This window comes from Cenococcum geophilum, assembly GCF_001692895.1.
Source record: "Cenococcum geophilum 1.58 unplaced genomic scaffold K441scaffold_38, whole genome shotgun sequence".
Classification (NCBI taxonomy): Eukaryota; Fungi; Ascomycota; class Dothideomycetes; order Gloniales; family Gloniaceae; genus Cenococcum; species Cenococcum geophilum.
This window is the reverse complement of record NW_027137596.1, coordinates 848030-874751: the sequence shown is the minus strand read 5'-3', so window position 1 is coordinate 874751 and position 26722 is coordinate 848030. Positions and strand designations below refer to the sequence as shown.

Genomic DNA, 26722 nt, shown 5'->3' with positions numbered 1-26722 from the left:
CTACACTCTATAGATTTTAGCTCCTATAGCCAATAGCTTACGCCATACTTAGCGTCCTTATAAATTCGGCATACATTATTATAACAAAATGCAAAACTTCTAATTAAATATTCCTTTGTTCCTCGCAGTATACTATTATCCCTCTATACGTATATATCTTCTACTATTAGTCTAGTTCCCTTTATTACATAGTAACTCTAACTATCTTTATAATCCCTTACGAAGTGACTTTGTTTTCCATAATTTATATAAGCTCTATCTCTAAACTATTAACTTTACTATAGAGTCCGCCTAAACATCTTCTACTGCTAAGATCCCTAGTTTAGCCTCTACTCCTTAGTCCTATAATTACTAGATCCTTAACCTCTAGGTTTTTACGGTTTTTTGCTCTATCTCTTATAGGCTTCTTTAGTACTACTTAGGTCTATTAGCTCTATGCTATACCATAGTTTCTAACTTAGCTTTAGTTATTACGTACTCTACGCCTTATATAACTATAGAACTCTATCCTAACCTCTTTTAGTCTATTCCCTTTAGTAGATCTAATTATTGATCTTAATTACTTAATCTATTAGTTCCCTTAGGGTATCCGCATCTTCCATTAGGATAATCACGTCCTAGACTTTAGCCTTAAGTCCTTACTTATACTATACTATAAGCGCCCTATTGTTCTACTCTACTTATATTGCTAATATTTAAAATTATATTATATACTTAATTGCTAAAGTTTATTACGTAATATCTTAGAGTTTTCTTTCCGCTATAGTTATTAATTCTAAGTCTCCAAATATCTATATAAGTCGCTCTGCAAATCCTTCCTAGCTTAAGAACATAAGTTACACGTCCTAATTAGTGGTTATTATTCCGTTTAACTATATCTCCGTAAAATAAGGTTTAAACCACTCTAGTACTCTTCCTAATAAGAATAGTCCTACATAGGCTATTCGATCCATAGGTGTTAGTAGCTTTGCCCCTTTTTATAAAACCTTAAAGTGCATTTACGTAAGAAATCCCTTAAGCTTTAATCTTTCTCCTGAGAATCTCTTAATAGATAGTAACTTAACCTTTACTGCTTTAATCCCGTTAACCCTTTCTTCTAACGCTATATTATTAGCTATTAACTAGTTAATTACCTCTTATAATTGTCTGACCGTTATAGGTTACTATAAGTTAGTATCTGCCATACTAGTGTCACCTAACCTTGAAGTAGTTGCCGCCGTTAATGGCGTTATAGTGGCTGCTTTTGGTGGCATATTGTCTGACTTTCTATATTTAATACCGTAACTAAGTAGTAATTATATAACGGAACCTTATAGCAAGAACTACAATAGGCTCGTTATTAGGCTAGGTGTGTAGGAAATGCAAGTATAAAAGTCAACAATGAATAATAACTGGTGGAGTGGTTGCCTAATAGATTAACTCTAATTATATTCTAAGAATCACTATAAGGAAGGAACTATCTAGGTAGGGACTAAGGGTCCTTAAATATATAACCGTACTCCTAAGAAATCCTTCTTATACGTAATATACTTGCGCTCTATCTGCTCTGTCGCGGATTATATAGATCCTACAGATTATACAGATTACCTTACGTAACCTCGGTTACTATTCCTCGTCACATAGTTTTATTGGCTCTATCCTAGACCGTGCTTAAATTAACTAACTAGCTTCTTCCGACTCCTCTCCTAGTAGTCGTAACATCGTACTTAAAGCGTCCATAATAAGAAACCGGTAGAAAACGGCAGACAGCTATATTAGGGCTTTGGGGCGTTTTTGTCCCTATATTCTTCCGGTAACTTATTATCTTTATTTTACTAGTATTTTATTTATTTATCTAGGTATTCTAGGGGTTTAGGTATATTAGGGTATTAGTTATAAAACTCTTTAAGCTTCTAGAGGTAGCCTATAAAGTTCTATATAGGGTACTAGATTAGGTTAAAATTATAGCCCTTTTATTAGATACGGTATTTTAGCGTTCCCCATACTATTTTATAGGCTAGTATTTTATTAACCTCCTATTTATCGTCACCGTTTACTTAAACTAGTAGGAAAGGCTTATTCTTTTATCTAGGCAATAGGTTATTTATAGCTTTCTGTAACTTATCTAGTAAAAAAATAAGGTAAATCCTAATTAAATCTAGGAGCTTTATCTTATATAAGTTGCCTACCTTCTTAAGAACCTTATACGGTCCTACTATCTAGTAGTTTAGCTTATAGCTAGGTTATTTAGTCTTTTAATTTTTTATTATAACCTAGACTATATTACCAGGGGCAAAGTTAAGCTCTTAACGGTGTTTATTTGCCTACTATTTTATTAACCTTTAAGCTTTTTCTAGGTTCTCGCGGGCTACCATCTAAGCTTCCTTTAATCATTTAGCGTACTATTAGGCCTTAGTATAAAATAGCTTCTCTTATATAGTCTAGGGTTCTTTTAGCCTCTTTTAGTTAAAGCTTATATAGGGTAAGTATCCTATTTCTAGCTAAATTAGGGTAAACCCTATAGAGTTATAGGGTAGGGTTGCTTGCGCGTAGTTTATTAAGGGTAATAGTTCTAACCAGTTGTTCTAGAAATAGTTAATAAAAGGCCTAAGCCTTTAGTCTAGGTACTAATTTATAATCTCCGTCTAACTGTCTATCTAGGGGTAATAAGCCGTAAAAAGCTTTAGCTTAATACCTAGGATCCGGGTAAACTTATTCTAAAAGGCTAATATAAACTATAGCCTATAATTAGATATAATAGTATCTAGTAATCTATAGATTTAGTAGACGTAATAGATATATAGCTAGGCTACCTCTTTAGCATTAATATTCTTATAATAGGGAATTAAGAACGGGCGTTTACTAAAGCGGTTAACTATAACTATAACTATATTATATCCGTTATAGTCCCTAAGTAGTTTATAAAAGTCTATAGAGATATACTACTAAGGGCGCTCTAGTATTAAGAGTGGCTTAAGTAGTCCTAGGGTCTTATCCCGTAGGATTATAGCTCTCTAGCAATCTTTACAGTTCTATATATATTAATTAATATCTATAACCATTCTTAGCTAATAGTAGTAGTTAATAATTTTATAGGTTTTATTCTTATTAGGGTAGACTATAGAGACTTAGTAATAAGCTTCGCAGATTAATTTAGTCTATAGATTATTAACGTTAGGGACTATAAGCCGCTCTTAGTATAGGAGCAATCCTTCTGTAAGAGTATATATATTAGGTCCCGCCGCGCTTGCGACAAGTTCGCAAGCGCTGCGGGACCTAATATATATACTCTTACAATTTGCTTGTCGCAAGCGCGGCGGGACCTAATATATATACTCTTACACCTTCCTCTATCTTAAAATTAGGGTTTTCTTTTATAGCTTATTTACGGAGGGCCCTTAGGGTATTAGCCGTGCGGTTTATAGTTAGGAGGCGGTTAATTAGCCCTATTAGCTTATCTAAGGACTCCTCTATTAGTACTAGCTTATTTTACTAAGAGTTTAGCTCTTTAAGAATTTGTAGGTTAAGCTATTCTAGATAGAGGAGGGCGCGTATCCAATATTAGGTCTTTAGCTTATCTTAGGGTCCTATATCTTATTCTCTTTAGGTTAGGGTATTAGCCTTAAAGTTTTACTTACTAAAACGATATATAATTATAAAGAAGAATTAGGAGAGTATTTTAGCCTACTAGGCTTATTATTTAGTAAGCTGCTTTATAGTTATAAAGTACTTTAGGGCTTTATAATCTATATATATCTTAATCTAGAAGTTTATACCTTTAAGCTCTACGCGCTATTAAGAGAGTAATTAAATAATAGCTAGTATTTCTTTATTGTGTACTTTATAGTTATACTTAGCCGGGTTTATTATCTTTAAGAAGAAAGCTATAAGGTACTATTCGCCGTTTAAATATAACTGTAATAGGATTCCCGCTATAACCCTATTAGAGGCATCTATTTTTAGCATTAATTTAAGGTCTAGGTTATAGTAATAATAAATTAGAAAAGAGATAATCTAATCCTTTATCTCTTTAAAGGCTTTTATATAGCTATTATTAAAAATAAAAGGCGTGTTCTTCCTAGTTAGTTATATAAGAGGTTTTACTATAATTCCGTAGTTACGGATAAACTAATAATAGAAGTTATAAAAGCTAAGGAAGGATTAGATTTCTTTTACTATATAAGGGGGCTTCCAGTTACAGATTACCTTTACCTTCTTAAGGTTAACTTTAATTCCTTCCGTAGTTATAATAAACCTAAGGTATTTTATACGTTTTACCCTAAAATACTATTATATATATCTAATACTTATTTAAGGAGGAGCTCTTGCTGCACCTAGCCTAAAAAGACTAAAACCAACTAAAAGAACCCTATAAAACACCTAGAGAATCCCCCTAAGATGCATACATCGCAGGGGAGGCATACGTCAAACGACGGTGGTTCGTACTCGCGCGCGACCGCCAGAACCACGCCTAGCAATAGCCCTCCACAATAAAGACGGGCAAATGCCATACTATAAAGCGGAAATACCTTTATTAAGAAGGCATCTAATAAAATATAAAGCCTATTAGACGTGTTTAGTACCTAGAATTATAGGGGAGTAACCGTTAGCTATAACAATCTAACGTAGCTAGTAGAATAGCTTCGCTAGTTTAGTAAACCTTAAGCGCCCCTCTAGTAAACCCTTAATTAAATCCTCTAATAGCTAAGCAAAATTAAAAATAAATAAAATCCCCCCTTACTAGTAAACCGCACCTAGGCCGCCGTAGCTGCGCTTCTATAGTATAGGGAACTTACCCCCGTTAAGACAATAACTAGGTATATAATTATAATATAACTAAATATAGAAAAAGCAAAGGGGCTTAGGGGATAATTAGAAATAGAAGTCCTTATAAAAATCTATAAAGAGGTTTATAACGCTATTATGGTCTAATACCTTAGGAGTAGAGATATTAGAGTCACCCTAAAGGACTAATAGGTAAAGGAACGAGCTGTAAGGGTAGGGGATAGGCTAGGAGAACGTATTAATATAAAAGTACTCTATAAGGATTACCTAGTTAAAGTCCTAGCGGTCCCTATAAGCCTTAGGGTAAAAAAGGGACGCTAGGCGGACAATATAGTAATTATATAGAAAATAGTAAGATAAACGGAACGCCTTATACTAGGACTTAAGATCACCCAAATTTAATGGCTTTAATAGGAAAATGTAAACTAAGTAAATAATAAAAATAATAAGAGGATATAAGGGTTGCTAGAGACTCGCTAGGGAGACGCCGGACGAACGTATAGTTTCCTTATTGTTAGCATATATATACTAAAAATGCAAAACTCCTTATCTAAAAAGGAATAATTATAAACGGCCTTATATATAATATGAGGCTCTATAACTACAGACTACGCCTAGAATAATACTATTACTATATATAATAGGGACACACCTAATCCACATGCGCAGTATAGGTGTGCTGCGGCCACTATATAGGCCCCTATAATATAAGATACTGCTTAAATTAAGACTAAATAAAATGCGTAAACTGCTACTAAAGCATATATAAGGCGTGGGAGAGAGAAGACTGTATTAAATATAGGAGACGGAAGGTAAGGGCTTAATAGCTGCGGGAATAACTACACGCGAGGTTATATAAATGGAAACAATAGGTAATAAGCTAGGGGGGCGTAGGTGCCTTTCTAGCGTTTCCTACCTTTAATATTGGGGGGCTAGGCTAGCCATCCCAAGCCTTAACGGGCTAAAAGCGACGCCGCGTAATATTACTAGACTATATAGGGATATAAGGGTTATAGGGGATATAAGGGAGAGGACGCCCTATAGGAAGACCCTTATAGACAGCTATAGTAAGCTTAAAATTAGGACAATTAAGAATTAGACTTAACGCGGTAAATATAATATTTATAGCCATCTTTTAAAGGGTGTATAGCTAACTAGTAAGAGTAGGGGAAGAACTAGAGATAATAATAAACTTAGATATAAAAGCGCTAGTAGAAATATAAGATATAGAAATAGAAAGCTCTATATAAAATAAGTAGTAACTAGGGTATAGATATAAGAGATAGAAGTTCTAAATATTCTAGAGAAAGTAAAAACAGAAGAAGTAAGGAATAATAGAAAGGTAAAGGACCCTTACTAGGGGTCTGCTACCTATCTATTATATAGTATAACTATAGTAATATAAACCACTATCTTATAAGGCCCTTACTAGACAGTCTAGACTTAGAGAAATACTATATCCTTACTATATAAGAGCCGTACTATAATACCTATATATAATTAATATACTGCCCCTAAGGATTTCAGCTCCTATATAAACTAAAAGCAGCTATATACGTGTGCTTTATAATTAGCAAGACTATTAGCCTATTCTTATAGTTATAGTAGGCAGTTAATCTAGATATTACAGTTATAATAATCTAGATATATAGAGGACCGGTATAAATTATTAATATATATAACCCTAGGGTTAAAGGGGTCCTATAAATAGAGAATATTATATTAGTAATAAGCTTACTTAAAACTAAAGGTATAGAGTTTATTCTATTAGGAGACATAAACCTCTACCACCCGCGGTAGGGGAGTATCTATATTGCTGCTAAATAATAGGCAGAGTGCCTACTAAAAGCTATAGATACTTAGGGCCTTAAGCTGGCTACCCCCTCTAGAGCAATTATATAGTAATAAGGATCCGCTAAAAGTATAATTAACCTTATATTTATAGACGAAGGCCTATACTAGAGACTTAAAAGGTATAACCCTAAAGAAGAATAGGTACTTACTTTAGACTATATCCCTATCTAGATATAGCTAGATTTGGATATTAAGGCGTAACTAAATAGCAATAATATGTAATAAGGATACTTAAGGCAGACAGCTTCCTTAATATAGTTAAATAACAACTCTAAGACCTAGAAGAAATCCACCTAATACTAAATAAGCGAGGCTTATTAGCCACCCCTAAGGAAATTAACTAAAGACTAAAAAGGATTTAGGCAGCAATTAAAAACGGGTTAAAAGAGTACTACCCGGTCTTAAGACCGGGCCCCTATACGCGATACGTATAGTCCGTATAATGCGCGGTTCTTATAGCTAGCTAACAATAAGTAAGAAGGAAATACTTAAGTAGCTATAACCCTAAAGATAAGAGACAATATAAAGACATAAGAAACCAGTTAAAGAATACCCTAAAAAAAGAAGTAAGGAATAATTGGAGATAATTTATAAATAAGTATACTTTTAACCTAAGCCTCCCCTATAATAAGGGCCTGTAGGCTATAGTAAAATAGGTAAAGAAAAAGGTAGGGTAACTAGCAAAAGACTTATATTTACTACCCCTATAAAGAGCAGGGGAATTATAGGCCGCTAACAATAATAATAAGAAGGTAAAGATCCTTATAAAAAGGTTCTTCCCCTAACCGGCTCTAGTAGACCTTAGTAATATCATAGGTAAAACACCAGCGACTTGCCTATGGGTTAACAGCGATATAATAACAGAGGAAATAGCCAGAACTATTAGCCGCCTTTTAAATAATATAATATTAGGACTAGATAGGATTCTAAATAAGGCCCTAAAGACTTATGGACTACTTATAGCACCTTAGCTTATAGATATAGCTAGAGCATACTTTACTATAGGCTACTACCTACGATTTAGAAGATCTATAACGACGGTTATCTTATAAAAAGAAGGTAAAGCAGATTACTTAATCCTAGGAAGCTACCGCCCTATTGCCTTAGAAAACACCCTTAGTAAGATCTTAGAAAAGGTAATAGCGGACCATATAGTAGATATGGCTAAGGAACACGCCTTACTACTATAGAGCTAAATAGGGGCAAGAAAGAACCGCTTAATACTATCAGCACTTACGCTGCTTGCTGCCACTATTAAATCCGCATAGGTGATATAAAGGGACTTTATAGTATTAATGCTCAGTCTAAATATTAGTAGCGCCTACAATAATGTACCCCATAAGCGTCTCCTATATATTTTTAGGGCAAAAGGCTTCCCAGAATGAATTATATAATTTATTTAAGGGTTTATAGGTTAGAAAGAAATATTACTAGTCTTTAGCGGATACTAGAGCCCCCTTATTATAGTTACAACAGGAATACTATAAGGATTACCCCTCTTACCTATACTCTTTCTTTTCTTTATAAGCAACCTGTTTAACTCCTTTAAGGAAGGGGCGACCTAGGGGATAGGCTTTATTAACGATATAAACCTAATTATATATAGGCCAACAGCCGCAGAGAATTGTAGAATACTAGAGAAAGCTTATAATACCTATATAGAATGGGCAAGACGATATAGAGTCCAATTTTTACCAGAGAAATACTAGCTAATTTACTTTATAAGAAAACGCAACTAATCTATAGATCTCTAGTATATAATTTACATTTAAGGCTTTAGGGGTTAACTAGTTTAGGGCCTAAGGGTATTAGGAGTATAGGTAGATAGTAAGCTTTGGTAGAGCGTATATACGGCGTAAGCGGCCTATAAGGGCTAAGTATAGTATATCGCATTATTTAGGATCGTTAATTCTATATAGGGTCCATACTTCTAGAGGTTACGCCTACTATATATAGTAGTTGTCCGGCCAACTATAATATATAGGTCCAGTATTTGGGCCATTAGAGAATCTAAGAAAGGCCCCCCTAAGTTACTCCTTAAACCACTCTAAAAGGTCTAAATAGCCTGCCTCTAGAGTATAATAGGCGTATATAAGCGAACGGCTATAGTACTACTTAAGAAGGAAGCCCCCCCTATAACTATATATTAAAGCCACTATAATATAAAGGGCGTAAAATAAACGTAACTTTAATGTTATAAAGTATATTAAGATACGCCTAAATAAACTATAGAGAGACCTTAGGGCGCCCTATAGGAGAATAAACTAATAACCCTAAAGTAGGGAAGATATATTAGAGAAATAAGTAAAGAAAGTAGAAGAAGAATGGTGCTGCTTTAGGGCCTAAGCCTATATAGAGGAGGAAGGGAGACGTATAAGAGGCCAGTAAAGATAATAGTAAGAGAGAAAAAGGAGCTAAAGTAGAGTATAAAAGAACGCTAGGAAACTATTTACCATAATATAATACTGGTTAGACCAACGCTAGAGAGGTATATAGGAGTTAAAGGTATAGAGGCTAACTAAGGTAAGAGGAACCTAAGCCGTAGNATAGTTAACGCTATAGGGNGTAAANACTNTAGNNCTCTAANAAGGCCTAATAAAGGCAGAAAATATAATAGTAATACTCTTAAGAATAGGAATAATAGGACTAAAAGACTGGCTCTACTGGGTGGGTATTCTAGTAGGTAGCCTAAGATATAAATATAGCTGGCTAAGACAGACACCAAAACACGTAATACTGTTATGCCCCTTACGCACTAACTAAGAAGTAATGCTCTTAGTAGCTAGCATAGAGAACTATAATACACTACTCTTAATATAAAAAGGCCTTAAGGCGGTTACCTAGTGGCTTATTAGCTAAAATATACTAAACTAGTTCTAAGTTATAAGGGAAATAGTAATAGAGGGCGGGGGGGCGAATAACGGGCGCCCCCTAATAACTCTATAGTAGTAGAGTAAAATATACAATACTAGCGCATCCGTAGGCTTATTACGGCAGCAATAGTCCCTAAGGAGGTTAAAAAGTAAGGTAGTAAAAGCACTATAGGTGACTCGCAGGCGCCTTATAGGCGAGTCCTAAAGGCAGGGAGATAGATTATGGGGTTTTCTTAAATAGAGTTTTCTCCCTATATATATATAAGGAGTAGTCCGCGTGGGCCTAATAGGGATCTAAATCGGACGTTAAGTAATGAATTATTATTATTATTATTATTATTATTATTATTATTACCCTAAACTTACATTTCTTAATATTAACTTATAAGCCCGCGTTTTATAGTTTCTTTAAGACCTTCTTAACATAAACCTAATGCTTAAGTTTATTGTCAGAGTATATAAGAATATCGTCTAGGTATACCGTATAGAATTTATTAAAATGATTAAAAAGAACGTTATTTATATACCTTTAGTATATAGCTAGTCCGTTTATTAGTCTAAAAGGAAAAACTTTATATTTATAGGAACTATAACGGGTATAGAACGTTGTTAAATCTTCGGATATAGGGTCTATCCTAATTTAGTAGAAAGCTTAGCGGATATTAAGTTTAGTAAAGATCTTTACCTAGCTTAGACGTATAAGGGTTTCGTTAATTAAAGAAATAGAATACCAGTCCTTTTAAGTAATAGTATTTAGCTTTTAATAGTTAATATAAAAATAAAGGCCTCTATTAGGCTTTTTTATAAATAGGATAGGGGAAGTAAAAGGGGCTTAACTTAGCTCGATAAACCCTTTATCTAGGTTATTAATTAAGTACTACTTTATTACTTTTAGCTTATCTATTAATTAATAGTAGAGGGGGCTATAGCCCAGCAAGTTATTAGCTTTTAATTAAATTTTATAATTATATATTTGGTAAGGGGGTAACTTATTTAAGGCTGCCTTTAAAAATATATCCTTATAATTTATATAAATGGTAAAAAGGAGGCGTTTAACTAGTTCCTTATTAGTTTCCTTAGCTAGCCTTTCCTCTTTATTATTAATAATTTAGTTAATCTTATATAGGCTTGTTATAAAGACCTTATTATCCTTCTAGTATATATTAAAGTAGAATGCTATAGCGCTAATTATGGTAATATCTACGGTAGGGGGGTTACTTAATAATAGGGGCGTATGTGACTTTAGGGACTTCTAGGGTACTAGCGTTATTATTACTCCTTTTAGCTCTTATTATATCTTTTAGAGGTTATCCCTTATATCCTATTAATACGTTCTTTTCTATACTGGTTAAATCTATGCGATTTAGACGTTATTTATATTACTATTTGTCCTGCTTCTATATATAGAGTCCTCTTTAAATATAGCACTTTAGGAGAGTATCTTTATTAGTATGGAGTTCTTTCTAGCTTTATAGTGGGCGTCTTCTTAGGTAAAGGCTAGGTTATAGGCCCAGATATCCTACTAGTAGGTAGGGTTAGCCCTTATAGCTAGTATCTTACGGTTAGTTCGGATCTCCCTAATAAAGGAGGGCAACCTTAGTCTATCCTCTAGCTAGATAAACTATCTTTATTATACATTTAACTAAATATTAAAATAGGATATCTATTTTTATTTAAGGATTATATTATAGGACCCTAGGTCTAGGATATAAAAGGGGATATTATATTAGCGTCGTCCGTTAAAAGCGATATATAACTTTAAGATATAGGTAACGGGCTAACCAGCTTAGCCGTTATAGCCTTTTACCTAGATAGGCTTCTCTAGTTAGATAGCTTCTGCATTTAAAAACTTGGCAATATTATTTATATAGGTAGTATTTATAAAGGCGAAGCTATTTGCTCTAGTATTAATAAGGGCGGTTATATTAACTCTATATCTATTTTAAGATACTATATATAGAACTATAAAATACTTTCCACCCATTAACTAACTAAGATTAATCTCTTTAAGATTAATAGGGTACCCTAGGGGGGAGTCTTTCCCTAGGGTTCTTCTTTTCCCGATTTATTAGACGTTTCTCCTTCCTTTATCTCCTTAATATCGCCTATATCCTTTAGCTCTAGGTAGAACGAGGTAAAGTAACCCTACTTATTATAGTTATAGCATATAGCCAAGGCAGAGTCGACTAAAGTATTGCGGCGAATACTAGTTAATGGCGTAGTATATAACTAGTCGGGCGAGGCTTACTAGTGCGTAGTTATAACCGCCTTTAGTATAAGAGTAGTTATAACTTATCTTCCTGCTCTAGCTCTTATAGGTATAGCTAGCGAGTTCTAATTATTACGGAGTTGCTTTTGCTAATTAGGGTAAGCGTTAATCCGCTTTAGTTCTAAGTCTAATAATAGGCAATAAGCTGTAAGTTTTTTATAGGTTAGTAGGTTATCTAAGGTTACAGTAATCTTTTCTTATAGCTGGATTATTAGCTTATTATATAGGTCTAATCGGTAGTTTTTAAGGGGAACCTGGCCTTTTTCTGTAAGGTATAGGAATTAAGTCTAAAATTTAGCAAAGGGTTAGTTTAGTTTTATTATTAGGCAATTATAGTTATAACGGGTATCCCGTACTTTATTTAGGTTAATATAAATAGCCGCTAAGTGCTGTATTATCTTATTAATAGATATAAATCGAACAGGGGAATCGTCCTTAAACTTAGCTTAAAGGTGCCGCTAGGCGTCCCCAGTAGTTTGGCTAAAGAGGTAGAGTATTTTAGCTTCTTTAGAAAAAAATAGTTATAGTTAACGCGGAGCTTTCCTTATACTTAAATCCTTTAATTCTTAAAGGTAGGGTCTATCCTATTAGATAGTAATAGGGGGTTAAAGAGCTTAACAGACTTTAATTACTTTATTATTATATTTAGTAAAGTAAACAGGTTAGCTAGGGCTTTAAAAAGGGGAAGCTAAGCTATTTTATAGGGCCGCGAGGCTTTCTAGGATTTCTTATAAGGTCTCTTATATATTCTTTACCTCTAAATAATTAGCTTCCTAGTTAGTTGCAAGGGCGCGGATCTGCTCGTATACGTCTATAACGTTATTATTATCTTTAATTTCTGATCCCAATTAGATCTTAGGTTCCTCTTAGGTAAAGGCAGCTCTCTTAAATAAGCTAGCTTTAGGTGCCATTATTAGCTTCCTAGGGTTCGTTAGTATTATACGCTTTAGTTTTAATTCTAGGAGTATAGGTTTAGTCCTATCTAGTTTATAAGGTAGGATATTATCTAGGCCTTCCTAGGTAGTATAGAGTTATTTTTTAGTGTCTAAGTATAGCGCATTAATGCGTTATTATAGACGAAGTTTTTTTTAGGGTGGGATATTATTAAGCCCTTCCTAGGCAGGGTAAAGTAAGCTTAGTATAATATTACGGCTTATACAAATGCCTCTAAACCAAAGCTTGTAGAATGCTGTATTACGAAGATACTAAGCTAAAGAGAAGGAAAAGGGGTCGCTAGGACCGATGTAAATAAATATATAGGGTGAGTCGCTAAGGCGCTAGCTTTGGGCGGGCCAATCGCAGGTCGGCAGAATATGGCAAAATTTGGCAGGTAACGTGCGGTAGCGCCGTTACAGTATTCTGTCGTATTCTACTATCCTACTACTAGCTCGTTTACTAATAGCGCTTTAGCGGTATTCCTCTTCTCCTTAGCTTAGTATATTTATAAGATAGCAATCTATAAGCTTTACTTTAGAAGTATTTATACAAGCCGTTACAATATCTATAATGGCTTAAATAAATGCCTCTAAGGTAAAGCTTAAACGAATACTATATTATAAAGACACTAAGCTTAAATAAAGAAGAAGGGGTATATATAGGAGGCAGATATATATTATATATACGTTAAGACGCCAAGTCCTTACGCGCAACGGTGCTATATCCCTTTTATAATTAGGTATAATTAAGTAATTACTATAAACCTTACCCTTACTTAAAAAGATCTTTCTTAAGCGTTTAATACTATCTTATGTTAGCCTAAATGTCTTTTAGATAAGCCTATTATTTAGGTATTTATTAATTATAGCCTATTTAATTAATTAATTGGCTATTTTAAATATATATACCATAAGATCTTTAATAGGGGATTAAATAATTTAAGGCAAAGTAGGGTCTAATTGCTATAGAAGAGCGCTTTTTTAACTGCTAGTATATCTTATATATATTGGGTTAGAGTATTAGGCTTCTAGCGTTAAGCGCCTAGGTATTACGTAATTAAGGATTAGAAATGGAGTAGATATTCTAACTAGTGGGCCTAATATTAGCTTAGCTATTTTAGGGTTATAAAGTATTATAGGATTCTTATAATTACTAAGGACATTAATTAAAAATCTAATACCTTCTAGCTCTAGTTACTCTTATATAAAATAATAGCCAATAATTTTTTATTATAGATTTTATAATTATATTTAGCTAAGCTTAGTTGTTTTAAGAAGTATACTTTAGATTATCCTATACCCATTAGGGTACCACGTTATTAATAAAGGTATAGACCGTATATATAATACGAAGGAACTTTACTTAATCTATACCTTTTAATTGCCTAATTCTTATCGATAATATAGGACGATAATTAACTATTAATAGGAAAATTATTATTCTTTATTATATTAAAATAGAATGGTTCTAATAATATAATTAGATAGGTTAGCTTCTATAATACTTATCTAGTTTAAATTAAAGCGTTAGAGTATAGATATAGTAGTAAATATAACCTTTAGACAAATAAAGGCCTTACCCTTTTAGGTCAAAACTATTAAGGATAAAACTAAGACGGAGAAATTGGTAAATCTTAGAAAAGCCTTTATATCCTTAACGTTCTTAAGTTTTTACTAGTTTGTAATTACTTTAACTTTTATTAAATGTATTTATAAGCTATTTATAGAAATAATAAGTCTAAGATATAGAATTTCCACTTAGTAGAACTTGTAATTATCTATATCTTACTATATACTAGCTTCGCTTAGAGCTTATAAAATAAGTTTAACGTATTTTTAGTATTTAAATATATTATTGCTATATAAAAGGATATTATTAGTATAAGCAGCATCCCTTAAACCGTTAGGGTACTATATTATTGATAAAGATATAGCCTATATCTATAATACCAAAAGAACCATACTTAAAGTTCTATTTATCTATAACTGTACCTTTAACAATGTCTAGTTGCTAAAAGCCTTATATTAATTGACTTAACACCAAGGATTGAACCTAGGTAGAGCTTTTGCTAAGAAATAGTCAAATATTAATAGCTTTATATTTCTAATCACGGCTAAGAATCTATGCGTCGTAATTGGCTAAATACTTATCGATAACGTAGGACGAAAAATTAACGGTTTAAGGGATAGAAGACGTCAAGTAGGGGCGTAGGGTATTATTTATATAGTATTAGAATAAGCTTAGGGCGTTTACGAAGCCAAATAGCATTACTAAGTAGTTAAATAATCCGTACTAGGCATGAAATATAGTGAACTATTTATCTCCTTATATAGTATGGAGGCGGTTAAATATAAAGATAATATTAAGCTTTATATAGAAGTGAGCCTTACTTAATTAGTTTAATATCTCTTATATTAATAGGATTAAGTACTAGTTCTTAATAGTAATAGCGTTAAGAGCTCGGTAGTCTACATAAAAGCGTAAACTACTGCTAGGTTTCTTGATAAAGATTACTACTAGGCAATGTGACTAAGCTTCAACTGTGGACAGGCTATCTACAACTACAAAACTGTTATTGCCTCCACAAGCCACACTTCTGACTCGCTTCATGCTCAGTTCCTGTACCTCGGCCAAGTTTGCTAGAAATTGTAGTTTCTGACCAAGCCCAAGCTGCCCAATCTCACCTTGCCCGGCACAGAACAGTGCCCTTTTCAAGACCTTTTCTAAATTATTCACTTCAGCAGCAACGACCAAATGGCCTGATCCAATGCCGAAATCGTATACGCATGCTCGCAAGTTATCGATGGTAACACAGACTTCCTTCACAAATTCATCTTCTTCATCTTCGTTGTCGGTCTCTTCACGAACTGTTCTCAATGCGGCAATCTCTCCATTCGAACTAGGGTTACCCTGGCCCCAGATGAACAATTCGCCTTCATTGCTCAATGCGCCACTCATCCAACTTCCGGAAGCTATTTTTTCCACGCGTGTTTCAGAAAGATAAGGAATTTGCGTGGGAATTGAAGCAGAGGATAGGTCTGCAATTGGCCTTCCAAGACAACGAACATAACGAGAGTCTCCCCAGGTGTAGATGCAGCCGGTGCTTGTGAGGAGACCAAAGCTTGTGGCGCCGCTAACGAGCTGTGAGGAAAGTCCAGGAATGACATAGAAGCTATGCCGAATTCCTGAAGAAGAGGTAGGTGGTAGCGGATCAGCCTTACCAGATGTATCGAAGAAAGGATGGCTCTTATACCATGTTCTGAATTCTTCTACAGTGCCGAATTGGAGAATGTATGTTCGAGGCGGAGTTCCTTCAGACTTCTCACAGAATGTTACCGCAACACGAGAATTTCCAGCGATGGAAATGTGGGTGAGCTTGATTGGGTCAAGGTTCATGCCAAAGCGCTGGAATGCTTTTGAAGATGTGGTGCTAGACGTGTGATCAATCATTGAACGCTTGAAAGGGTGCGTATCAAGGAAGAAAAGCTGTCCGGTTCCGGAAATGCAACCTTGAACGCCTTCATGTGCACCGAAGAAGGATGCCGGGATCACATCAGGACAAGACGTCTCCGACAATCCGATTGTGGAAGACAGGCAGCTTGAAGCGCCGCCCAAGAGTCGATAGCTTTTATTCAGGAGAACAAGGGTTTCGGACCAGGAAACAAACAAAATCTGGGCGTTGTCAGCCGAAGCTATTCTCAGAGGACTGAGTATATCTTCCTCGGTGTGCTGAGCCAACTGCCGAAATGCGTTGAAACCCCAGGCGTAGATGTCCATGTAGATGTCGATTTGGAGTCCATCTAAACCTTCATTTGAATGCCCAGATAGGGGTTGGTTTGGGTGGAGCGTCAAGGGAGAGACAAGGGAGAGAAAAGGGAAGAATTGTGGTGCCGTTACCCGGATGACGCTTGGATCGCAGACAGGGAATCGCAATCTCAATCCCCGTGCCCCTCGCAACTTACCCCCGCACAATCCGGCATAAAACGTCTCAATTGGTCGCCAGCTTCTGCTTCGAATCTCATCTGGCACGCTGCTTGATCGTTGCTGCACTCTCTTGTCAGCGTAGACGCCGTGCTTAGCCATCCGACATGGCTGATCCCCACCTAGACATTCAATGCAGCATATTACGACTTTGATACTCATACTCATACTCACACTAATATTCAACTTTCTGCCTTCAACTTGACATACCTTCCGCAATCATCACGGGCGCTAATTCTGGCATTGGCCATGCCTTTGCGCAGATAATCAAAGAGGTATCCGCTCTGCACCGCTTCTCCCGCTTCTCCCAATTAGGAGTACCACTTTTAATATAGTTCAAACTCATGTAACGGCGCAATACCTTATACGCCGTGCCTACTCTGGGTTTCTGTGAGACCCGTACTTTTGTTAGTTTTCTCAAAATAGACTAAGTTGTGAACAGCTCTACAGTGTTCCGAGGTACTACATTCATTTCAAAATGAAGTTATGTCAAGTGCAGGAAGGCTTCCATGCGTGTTCTCGAATGCAAGTTCTGTACGAAAAGAGGTCTTTACATTTGTATACATTGCCACTACCGCGATATAATTATAATGTTCTAATCTATTAAACAGATCCAGAAGCAGTTTTTTTTACCAGGCCTTAATTACCGGCCAGTGATCTTATTGGACTGGGGTCTATTTAGAGCTCCAGTGTGGATTCAAAGTCGACGTGGATTTGGATTGGGCCTTCTAATTGGTAGATTGGAGTAGATCTTGGTTGATTTAACTCCTAGAGCTCCAAATCTATACCCAATTCGAACTGCGGCTGAGGAGGAATAGAGCGCTAGGGAGTCAGTGCATAAGAGGAAGCCAATCGGCAACTCTTAAAACCCTACCACTAACTCACGTCCAATAAGTAGTGTAGGACACTTGGTTACCTGCCCCTACTGCCATCGCTATGCTGTTGCGGCTCTGATCTACACCTGCTGTTGTGTTATATTTGACTTTCCTACCTCCGCAATAGAACGATTTCTCTTAGTACGCCTACCTCTACCATCTGACAACGTTATCCTTACCCCGAAATTGATTAATTTAAAAGCCGACGACATAAAGGAGGTGGCTGAGTTTAAGCTGTAGGGCAAGAACTCGATATAACGCCTTAACGAAGAAACCGAAGCATATAAAGCAACGCACGTTACCTATATAACTTTAGAGTGAGGATCTATAGCTAAAGGAAGGCGACGACTCGATTACATATCAGTACTATTATATTTAAAATGCAGTAGTAAATGCGGTAGTAGAGTTACCTCCGGGGGAGCCAGGTGGGCCGGTAAGCCTGTGGTTATAGAGTCAGATGATGACGAGAGTAAGAGCCACGATGAGGGCGCACATGCCGCCCTTGAGGAGGCGATTAAGGTAGAAGATTACGAAGCTTCTTATATAGAGGCCTTGTGATTTAGGGTTAATCTGGTACGTTCTTCCTTCCTTACCTTTTTCCTTACCTTCTGCCAAGACTTACTATTTATAGTATATATTTGATCTGGAGCCATATTGGAGTCCTGGAGCTCCACCGCCTCCTTAGCGTATGGAGTGGATTTGGGGGTCAAATCCACTCCAGTCCAGTCCAATAAGATCACTGTTATTGGCCACCAGCCCAATGCCCTCAACCGTAACTCTTTATAATAATAACATGTCATATGTGGTGGGCAATCGATACCATCTTCGCATGTTTCATGAGGCGTCATTTCCGCTGTCTCGACGCCAGAATGAATGAATTCATAGCAAACATACCTACTAATCCTCAATATCGTCATCACTAAGAACGAGTTTAGCTACTTCCTTCTCAACTATTCCAGGCAACCTGGTCGCTTCGTGATCTTGTTTAACGTCTGCGATAAATTTTCCGGTCTTTCGTCGCTCTCACCTAATCAGTGTTCCTCATAATGATACAAAGTCCTTGCTACTGACCTTACCATCGGAGATAAATTAAAAGGACCGGCTTGTGACACAGCCCAGCTTGCTGTTCCCTCCCAGGCTTCCATTCAAGCCTTCAAGCACGGATTCAAGGATCATCCTCTAGGCCTTCTCCTCAACATTGTGAGTTAGTAATTTAGCGAAGTTTCATTATGCCACTAACGTGTTCAACCTAGCAGGAGCCATGTCACCGAAGGAGCAAGACAGCCTCGAAACCGTTGATGAGAAGGTCCTCACGAATACTTTCTCTGTGAATACGTTCGGTTCCTTACTTGTTGGAAAGTAATGCTTGACTTGATTTCCCTATCTAGGGAGGTTTGTGGCTATATATAATACAATAATAGGGAGGCTGGCAACCAGCCTCCTCCACCAGAAGGTCGACTCTCAACACTTCTCACCCAAACCCTCCTCCCAAATCTACTGAAATCGAACAGGCCTCGCATTGGAGTCATGTCAAGCCGAGTCGGCAGTATCGGAGATAATTCAACCGGTGGATCCTACGCGTATCGGGCATTGAAAGCAGCTCTAAACAGCATCTTCAAGGGAATGGCCATGGACTAGATAATCAATTATCAACCAAAGAACACGCGTTCCTGTGATTTTTATCATGCGTTTTATTTAATTACCATATCAAATCGATCAGGCCATATAGACGGATTTACAACCAGTCACGTGTCTCACATAAATGAGCCATCGCAGCTCTCTCCAGTAGGCTACGAGCAATATATTCGAAGCAGCAAGCATTCCATGGTGGGGAACAACTCGTGAAGTGATTCCAGCATTTAATTAAGTGAACCTTAGCCCTAGACTAGTGTATATAGGTTAAAATCAGGTACTTAAAGATATGGGCGCTTCTTGTTAGTTTATATAAAGCTGCAATATTATCCCTTAACACGTCAGGGTCCTCAGAGTAAGTGGTCCGTGCGGGAACACCGTTTTCAATTCAATGCTTGCGCGTCTTCCAAGGATTTTATATAAAATATTACGAATATTACCAGCCTTATATTCCTGAGTACGGGCACCGAATTCAGGTGATCTGATTGGCTACTCTTTATCGATAAATGTAGGCGATTCCTAATCTCGTTTTAGAGGCGCCTCGGGTGTCCCTGCCAAGCCTCCCAGCAACTTTTCTTGAAAGGCAGAGTTCGCTGTATGTAACACTGCATACCATGAATCTCATCTTCTTTGGCTAGATAACTTGAACAGAATGCGTAGTAGAGCCGAACCACCATTGGCCTCCCTCCCCCAAACGGTCGTTATATTAACGCCAAATAGGATATATCGGGATAAGATTAGTGGACGCGACGGTCAGCGTTCCCTTTCCTCATGTGTATAGAAAAGGCATAAAGGGATGAGGGCTCTGACTGTCTTTTCAGAAATCTTCAACGGTATAACTAGTCTCTATCCCTCTTAACCAGCCTGGGAAACCCCGGCCTCCTCCAGCATAGCCTATCAGCTTCTGGCTTACGCGTTAGAGAACATCACAGGCAAATCGTTCCCTATGATCCTCTACAAGAGGATTCCCACGACCTTGAACTTAACGAATACGTACTACTGGGTGGCGAACGAATCGCTCGGCATCGTTCCTGGAACGGCCAGCAGCACGTCTTGGAAGGTCTATCCAGGCGATGCATCCCCGTAAGTCTGCTTTTACCCAGCCTCCCAGCTCCAAAAAAGAAGATCCATCTCACATACCCAACCCCACAGCTCCGGAAACATGTTCTCCTCCACCGCAGACATGGCCACTCTCGGCCGCGCAATCCTCACTTCCACCATCATCAACCCTACCCTAACCCGCCGCTAGCTAAACCCCGTTGCCTACACCTCCATCATGGAGGCCGCCATTGGCGTGCCCTGGGGTGTCCGGCGTATCCGGCGCTAACCCCTACCGCCTACAACAAGGCCGGTAGCATAGGCAGCTATACGTCACTCTCCATAGTGCTCCAGGACATCGACATCGGCTTCACGGTTCTTATCGCGGACCTGTTGGGTGGGGCTTTGCTCCCGGCCCTCGACGCCGCGGCACGGGGAAGAGGCGACGACGGTGTATGGAGGCCATTACGCGAGCAACGACACGAGCAAGCTCAGCTCCTCGCTGACAATCACTACCGATCTGGACAGGCCGGAGCTCGGCGTGGGGCCCTGGATGAGCAATGGCACAGATATTGTGGACATGGCGCTACGCCTGCAGTCGTTTCCGAGCACGAGGGGAATCAATCCGACGACGAGGCTATATTACACGGGACTTGGGACCTTTGCGGTAGATGGTAGTAAGCAGGAGGCGTTCAAGGCCGTGTTCGAGGATGTGGGGCTCCCGGCGCTTGAAGGAAAGGTGTTCTCGACGGACTGTGGGTCGTGGGTGGACATCAAGGGGGTTGCGTACGGGTCACTGCCGCTAGACCGGTTCGTGTTCCAACTTGATTCAAAAGGTATGGTGGTGAGTGTGGAGAACTTAGCTTTAAGGGTGCGACTGTATAGGATAGAGTAAGAAGCCGGGTACTAAACTTATGTTTTATAGTGATGTATTCCATTCATGTGCTAACACATTGATTATAATTACTAAAATTAAACCCAGGCACTTCTAATCCAAGAATGCAATCCAACTTTATCTCATAAACCAGGCACCCCAAAGAAACTGTTCCTTATCTACTTTATGGATTTTCTACAGAGGATTTAAGAGTAAATAGGTACTTTAGCTAGTCCTTACCAAAATTTAGTTAAGAATTAAGAATATATGTTAGGTAGATGGACACCCCCCAACTGATTAAGTTTAGTTCCTTCCCAATCAAGTTAGAATATCACGTGAATTTACGTTGTGCGTATCTGCATTAGTGCGCGACCGTCGCGCGCCCATTACCTCGCATTTGCCTTACCGATCCCCACCCTAGCCTCTAACTGTTAAGCGTCGCCGCGACCGCCTGGCTGGCTATATTCGCGTTAATATATCGACTCGTCGCAAGCTATTAGCATTTGGGCCGAAGCGTCGGCCGCGTGCGCGGGCGTGCTCGCAGAGGCAGTTTATAGATATTAAGCAGAGGTAGTAGCACCTAAATAAGTTCACGCGGCGCCTTACAGAGTACTATGCAAGTAAGGTATTATAGTTATAAGAGTTATAATTTAATAATTTAACTTTCGTGATGTAAATATAAATAACTTAAATTCACGTGATATTTAAACTTGATTAGGAAGGAACTAAACTCAATCAGTGGGGTGTTTGCGTATCAATTGTCTGTAAGGGTTATTTTGACCCTTACTCGGGTGCATCGCCCGAGGGCCGCTTAGGGGTAGCCAAGGCCTAGCCGAAGGCTAGGCTTGGCACCTCCTTATAAGCACCTCGGGCTTGCAGCCCTTTCCCTCCTCATCGGTTTGTCTCCGTACGAGGCTATTGCCATACTCTTTACCATATCGTCTTCTTCCATCGACTCTCCTTGTGACTCATGCTCGGCTTGCCTGCTCCCTACCGTACACCTGGGCAATATGCTTTACAGTGTCCGTGTATCAATTAGGGGTGTCCATCATCTGCCCTAGATTTTTTTGCTTTATATATATACCTGTTATAATACTACAGCTATTTCCGCAATTCTTATTAACGGATTTTTCCTAGCGAAAATAATCTTAACTCTAGGGGGTTATCCCTTAACTCGCCAAGTTGAGTCCATCTGTTATCGATAAGGATTTAGTCAATCATATCAATAGGATCAAATCGCCGTGCTCAGGAATATAAGATCGGTGATATCCTTTAAATATTATATAAAACAATCTATATAGCCTATTTCTTAGGGTTAAGTTACTGAGTATGAGGTTGCTAACACTCGTCCTTTCTACAGAATATAATCTAATATATTTTACACCTAAAATGCGTCCCCGGCGCTCGTGGAGGCCCCTGAAAGGGTGTAAAATCGGGCAGCGGCCACGGCTCTGGTGGTGGGTTTTTAGCAACCTAATTTTGTTGAACGTTATATTAAGTTGGCTGAATAGGATCTGCATCATTGGAAGTACGATTAGAAGGCATGGTTTATGGTAATGTATTGATCAAATCTATGCAGGCTATCCGATCCCCGTCAGAGCACTACGTTATCGATAAGGAATGGCCCGTGCATATAACACCAAGGAATCGTACCCAATCAGGAGGCATAGATTGAGTACGATTCCTTGGTGTTATATGCACGGGCCATTCCTTATCGATAACGTAGTGCTCCGAAGCGAACTCGCAATAATCCTCGGTGTCTTTCAACAAACCAACAATCGACTCCCAATGAAGCGAAAAGCAAATACAGTCATTACAACGTCCGAGACGCTTATCGTGGTGGCTTACGCCTATCTTGCCAACCGCGATAGCATTGCATACTCCCCACAACATTTCGCCCAATCAGGCGCTGTGAGGGCATACCCCATCACCCTACCCACCGATCTTTGCAATCTGCATTGATCAAAAGTAACGGGCTGCAGGCCTACATGCCAGCCACTGAAATACTCTCTGTGCCCGCATTCCTTGACAACGTTCTAGACCGCGGCTGCCTGCCCTGTCATGCCCTAAGAAACCCTCGGCGAACACTTTTGAGACTTCCTAATTTCTCTTTAACTCCTTGACGGGCAAAGTTAATTCGTTAGCATTATGCCACAGAGCCTTATTGACGAGTTTACGGACCAAAGGCAAGCTGGTCAGCCATTTGGGAAAGCCTTAAAAAATGCCACCTTCCAAGCAAAACCAGCCGTCCTTGACTTAGAGTCTGGAGAGGGCCAGGAAAAGAAAAAGTTCAGGTTATGGAAGGTTCGTATGAGGGACAAAGATGATAATGAACCTGTGTGAGTGCGAGCTCTATTTCCTTCTCTAACAAGCTGTACCTTAAACGATCACCCCAAAAAGGGAATCTAGATTGCTGCTTTCAATCACGTATGCGTGTGATAATAAATTTCTCCTTAGACCATGCACACAGCATAAGCCCCAATCACCAATATCGAGCATTGAGGCACCCAGTGGAGTAACCTACTGACTTTGATATTCATAGTGATTGGTGGTTTGCGTCGACGGGGATACCGTTTGTCAACCAACCTCCTTGGATCTTGCAAAAGCTTACTCAATCAGAATCTTGGCAGCCACACTAGGACCTATGGCCAATGTTTTGTCAATTGGAGCTCTTGTCACATATTGGAGGGTCGATCTCAGAGACCCAACAGACGCAAGCACGCTTCTCCCGCTGTTACAGGGGCTGCTAATACCTGACCCGCGCTGGTAAGAGCCGGCTAATATTCCTCTTCGCCTTTGGTGCAGATCTGCTTTATTAATTCTGCAAAGACATTCCCGCGATCATATCCAGTATCCCGTTCAAATTAATGCTAATCACAGTAGGTGCTACTTGATGAATATGGTGTCTCTCATTCTAGGCTTCATCGGTAATTTCCTTCTTCTGCTAAACTTCACGAATCGTATTCGATATATAATATCACTGCCAATGACAATTCTTCTATGGTTCGTCGCTTGTGGACTTGTAAGTTACCAACCTACTTAAATAGCGGAATGACTAGTGCCGCTGTCTCTCGAATTCAGTCGTCTCAAATTCCTTTGATTAGCACCAAACTCTGCTGACTTCATATTTAGCTCGTCGGAGATCTAGTGGGAATGCACACACGCACGCCACCAATATCTACATACGAGGCTTATTCGGGAGGATTTTGGTATGGCATAGCGGCGGCTTCTGTCTATTTGCTACTCTCCATACTGTTAATGGTTAATTTAATCGGCTACATCCGAGGCCATTATCCGCAGCACTTTGACCTGACCGAGGATCAACGAACACTAATCGTCCAGACGATTCTCTTTTTCATTTGGCTTGCTGGTGGCGCTGGTGTCTACGCACGCCTTGAAGGATGGCATTTTATAGATGCAGTATGTCTCCCTTATCTTTGAAATTCATATAGTCTATTGACATATTCTTAGTTATACTACTGTGATGTGACCATATTGACAGTGGGATTTGGAGACCTTTACCCTACGGAGAATGTGGGACGTGCACTAATAATCCCATTCTCCTTAGGTGGCATCATAATGCTGGGTCTCGTCGTTTCAAGTATCTACAAGTCAGCCCAGGAGCTTGGGGAGAAGAAAATAACTAGAGGCCACTTGGAGCATGAGCATGAGCGAGCAATGGGACGGACCGTGGCAACAAGTCTTGAGCTCCAACGTCGCGAGGTTGAAGCTGAGATGGCACTAGAGCGGGTGATGGCAAAGCAGGCCGCCCGTCCAAGTTCACGATCACCAGCCACAGCTCTCCAATATCAATATACCCTGGATCGCTCTATGGACAGCCGACGTGGAAGTATAGCAAGTAGTGCTCAAGCGAGCTTCCCAAGATCTGGCCTATCTCGGCAGAGCACGTTGAGAGACAGGGTCAAGAAAAGTTCCAGGATACAGTTACTTCGTGACGAGAAGGAACGCTTCGAGGCAATGAGGAAACTCCAAAAGAAGTCACAAATTTGGAAGAACTGGTGCCGGCTAAGCCTGACTCTAACCATATTCGCCATTTTCTGGTGTGTCGGCGCCGTGGCCTTTTGGCAAGCTGAAAAATCCACGACGAACATGACCTACTGGCAAACCGTTTATTTCTGTTGGGTTGCTCTTCTTTCTATCGGCTACGGTGACTTCGCGCCCAAGTCTGGCGCTGGACGGTGTTTCTTTGTAATTTGGTCTCTCATAGCCGTGCCCACTATCACGATTCTGGCCAGCGACCTCACAGCCACAATTGTCTCAGCCTTCAATCATTGGTCTACTAGGCTTGCAGATTTTACAATCCTCCCGCAGTACGGCGTCTGGAGCAACCTTGTGCAGAAACATCCCTGGCTATCTTTGGGCCTTGAGAAATGGAAAGCCAATTGGCAGACTAAGCATATAGACCCCAAAAATCGCGTGGAGACATTAGAAGGCATCGTAATTGCAAAGGAAAAAGGATCTGACGGCGGTGGATCGATACCAGATAGTTCAAAGGATGGGTCCAAGGACGTGCAGAATGTTACTAGTTCATTCAGCCCTGATATTGCCGGCCTTACAGCCCAGAATGAAAATGACGTCGAGGCAAGACAACCCGATGCGGCTACCTTAGCACGACAGCTTGCTCTCGCAATTCGCCGCACGGCGCACGACCTAAGCATGGACAAACCGCGCCAGTATAAGTTTGAAGAGTGGGTCGAATTCACACGGCTAATTCGTTTCTCTGCTGTAAGTGGTGTAGCGGAGGCACTGAGGGAGGAAGAAGAAGAGGGGTTGGTGGAGTGGGATTGGATTGGAGAGGACTCACCTATGATGGCTCAGCAGAGTGAGAGTGAATTTTTACTTGATCGTTTAGTCGAGTCTCTGGTGAGATATTTGAGGAGGAATCCGCCAGTTGATGCATTTGCAGGGAGTGTGAAAGAGCGTGGTGAAGAGGCACTGAGGCTGAGGACAGCAGGGGCGGATGAGGTCTCTGGGGGGAGGAGTATTATGAGTGCGCTAAGCAGACAAGAGAGTTTTGGAGGGAAAAGCAGGAAAGGGAGTGTTTCTGGCGTAGGACCTTCAAATGAGGATGGTGGGAAGGCCCCATTGCATCCAGTTCAGGAAGATCATGAATGTCATTTCTAGGTGAACAGAGTCTAATGTATAGTTTTTTACGTGTACAAGGCCTGCATTCTAGTCCATATAACTGGTCTTGCGTTCAGTTTAGAACTATTACAAATAATAGATGTAAGTTTGCCCATTAAACTCTATTGCTTTTGTTAGTAGAATAGCTTCATTCGTGACGCTTAGTAACCTTTTTGGACTGGAGCCAATAAAGTGGATCTAGGTGATTTAATTGGTGGATGGAGTGGATCTAAGGTGGTGGAACTCTTAGAGCTCCAAACCCTATACCTAATTAGGAGGGAGGAAAGGACATTATATTATTAGTGCGTAGGATTAGCTAATTGGGGGTTTGCGTAATAGCCTAGTGTTTTTAATAACTGGTACTAGCCACTAAATCTAAAACTTCTAGTTATACCTTAGCCCTTACCGCTACTATTGTCCTTGCCGTTGCCCTTTTTACCTCCCTCCCTTAGTATTACTACTTATCCTTTTAGTATTGTTC

The 26722-nt window shown here is 39.0% G+C and overlaps 4 protein-coding genes across 4 annotated transcripts; 3 read left to right on the top strand and 1 right to left on the bottom strand.

Annotated features, from left to right (window-relative positions):
• Positions 1-15147: 15147 nt before the first annotated feature.
• Positions 15148-16581, bottom strand: K441DRAFT_664526 (RCC1/BLIP-II protein). Its single transcript, XM_067649365.1, has one exon. It carries the CDS (start codon positions 16471-16473, stop codon positions 15226-15228), a length of 1248 nt encoding a protein of 415 aa, XP_067501074.1. The 5' UTR covers positions 16474-16581; the 3' UTR covers positions 15148-15225.
• A 302-nt stretch (positions 16582-16883) lies between these two features.
• On the top strand, positions 16884-19190 carry K441DRAFT_574584 (uncharacterized protein; the record flags this gene model as incomplete). The annotated part of the gene is made up of 5 exons (XM_067644103.1): positions 16884-16952; positions 17177-17192; positions 18610-18756; positions 18806-18892; positions 19003-19190. Coding segments are annotated over 5 exons (507 nt in total), but the record flags the coding sequence as incomplete, so codon positions are not given.
• A 940-nt stretch (positions 19191-20130) lies between these two features.
• Positions 20131-21150, top strand: K441DRAFT_679553 (uncharacterized protein; the record flags this gene model as incomplete). The annotated part of the gene is made up of 3 exons (XM_067651275.1): positions 20131-20267; positions 20577-21066; positions 21148-21150. The coding sequence occupies 3 exons, from the start codon at positions 20131-20133 to the stop codon at positions 21148-21150; spliced, it is 630 nt and encodes a 209-aa protein (XP_067501072.1).
• A 1686-nt stretch (positions 21151-22836) lies between these two features.
• On the top strand, positions 22837-26295 carry K441DRAFT_641384 (voltage-gated potassium channel). Its single transcript, XM_067646648.1, has 6 exons — positions 22837-23435; positions 23639-23668; positions 23716-23862; positions 23980-24118; positions 24229-24516; positions 24568-26295. The coding sequence occupies exons 1-6, from the start codon at positions 23245-23247 to the stop codon at positions 26239-26241; spliced, it is 2469 nt and encodes an 822-aa protein (XP_067501071.1). The 5' UTR covers positions 22837-23244; the 3' UTR covers positions 26242-26295.
• The last annotated feature ends 427 nt before the right edge of the window (positions 26296-26722 follow it).

Coding starts and splice junctions, on each gene's coding strand:
- K441DRAFT_664526 (XM_067649365.1), bottom strand. CDS start 16,473: ATGGACATCTACGCCTGGGGTTTCAACGCATTTCGGCAGTTGGCTCAG.
- K441DRAFT_641384 (XM_067646648.1), top strand. CDS start 23,245: ATGCCACAGAGCCTTATTGACGAGTTTACGGACCAAAGGCAAGCTGGT. Junction 24,119..24,228: donor GGTTCGTCGCTTGTGGACTT/GTAAGTTACCAA, acceptor CTTCATATTTAG/CTCGTCGGAGATCTAGTGGG. Junction 24,517..24,567: donor GATGGCATTTTATAGATGCA/GTATGTCTCCCT, acceptor ACATATTCTTAG/TTATACTACTGTGATGTGAC.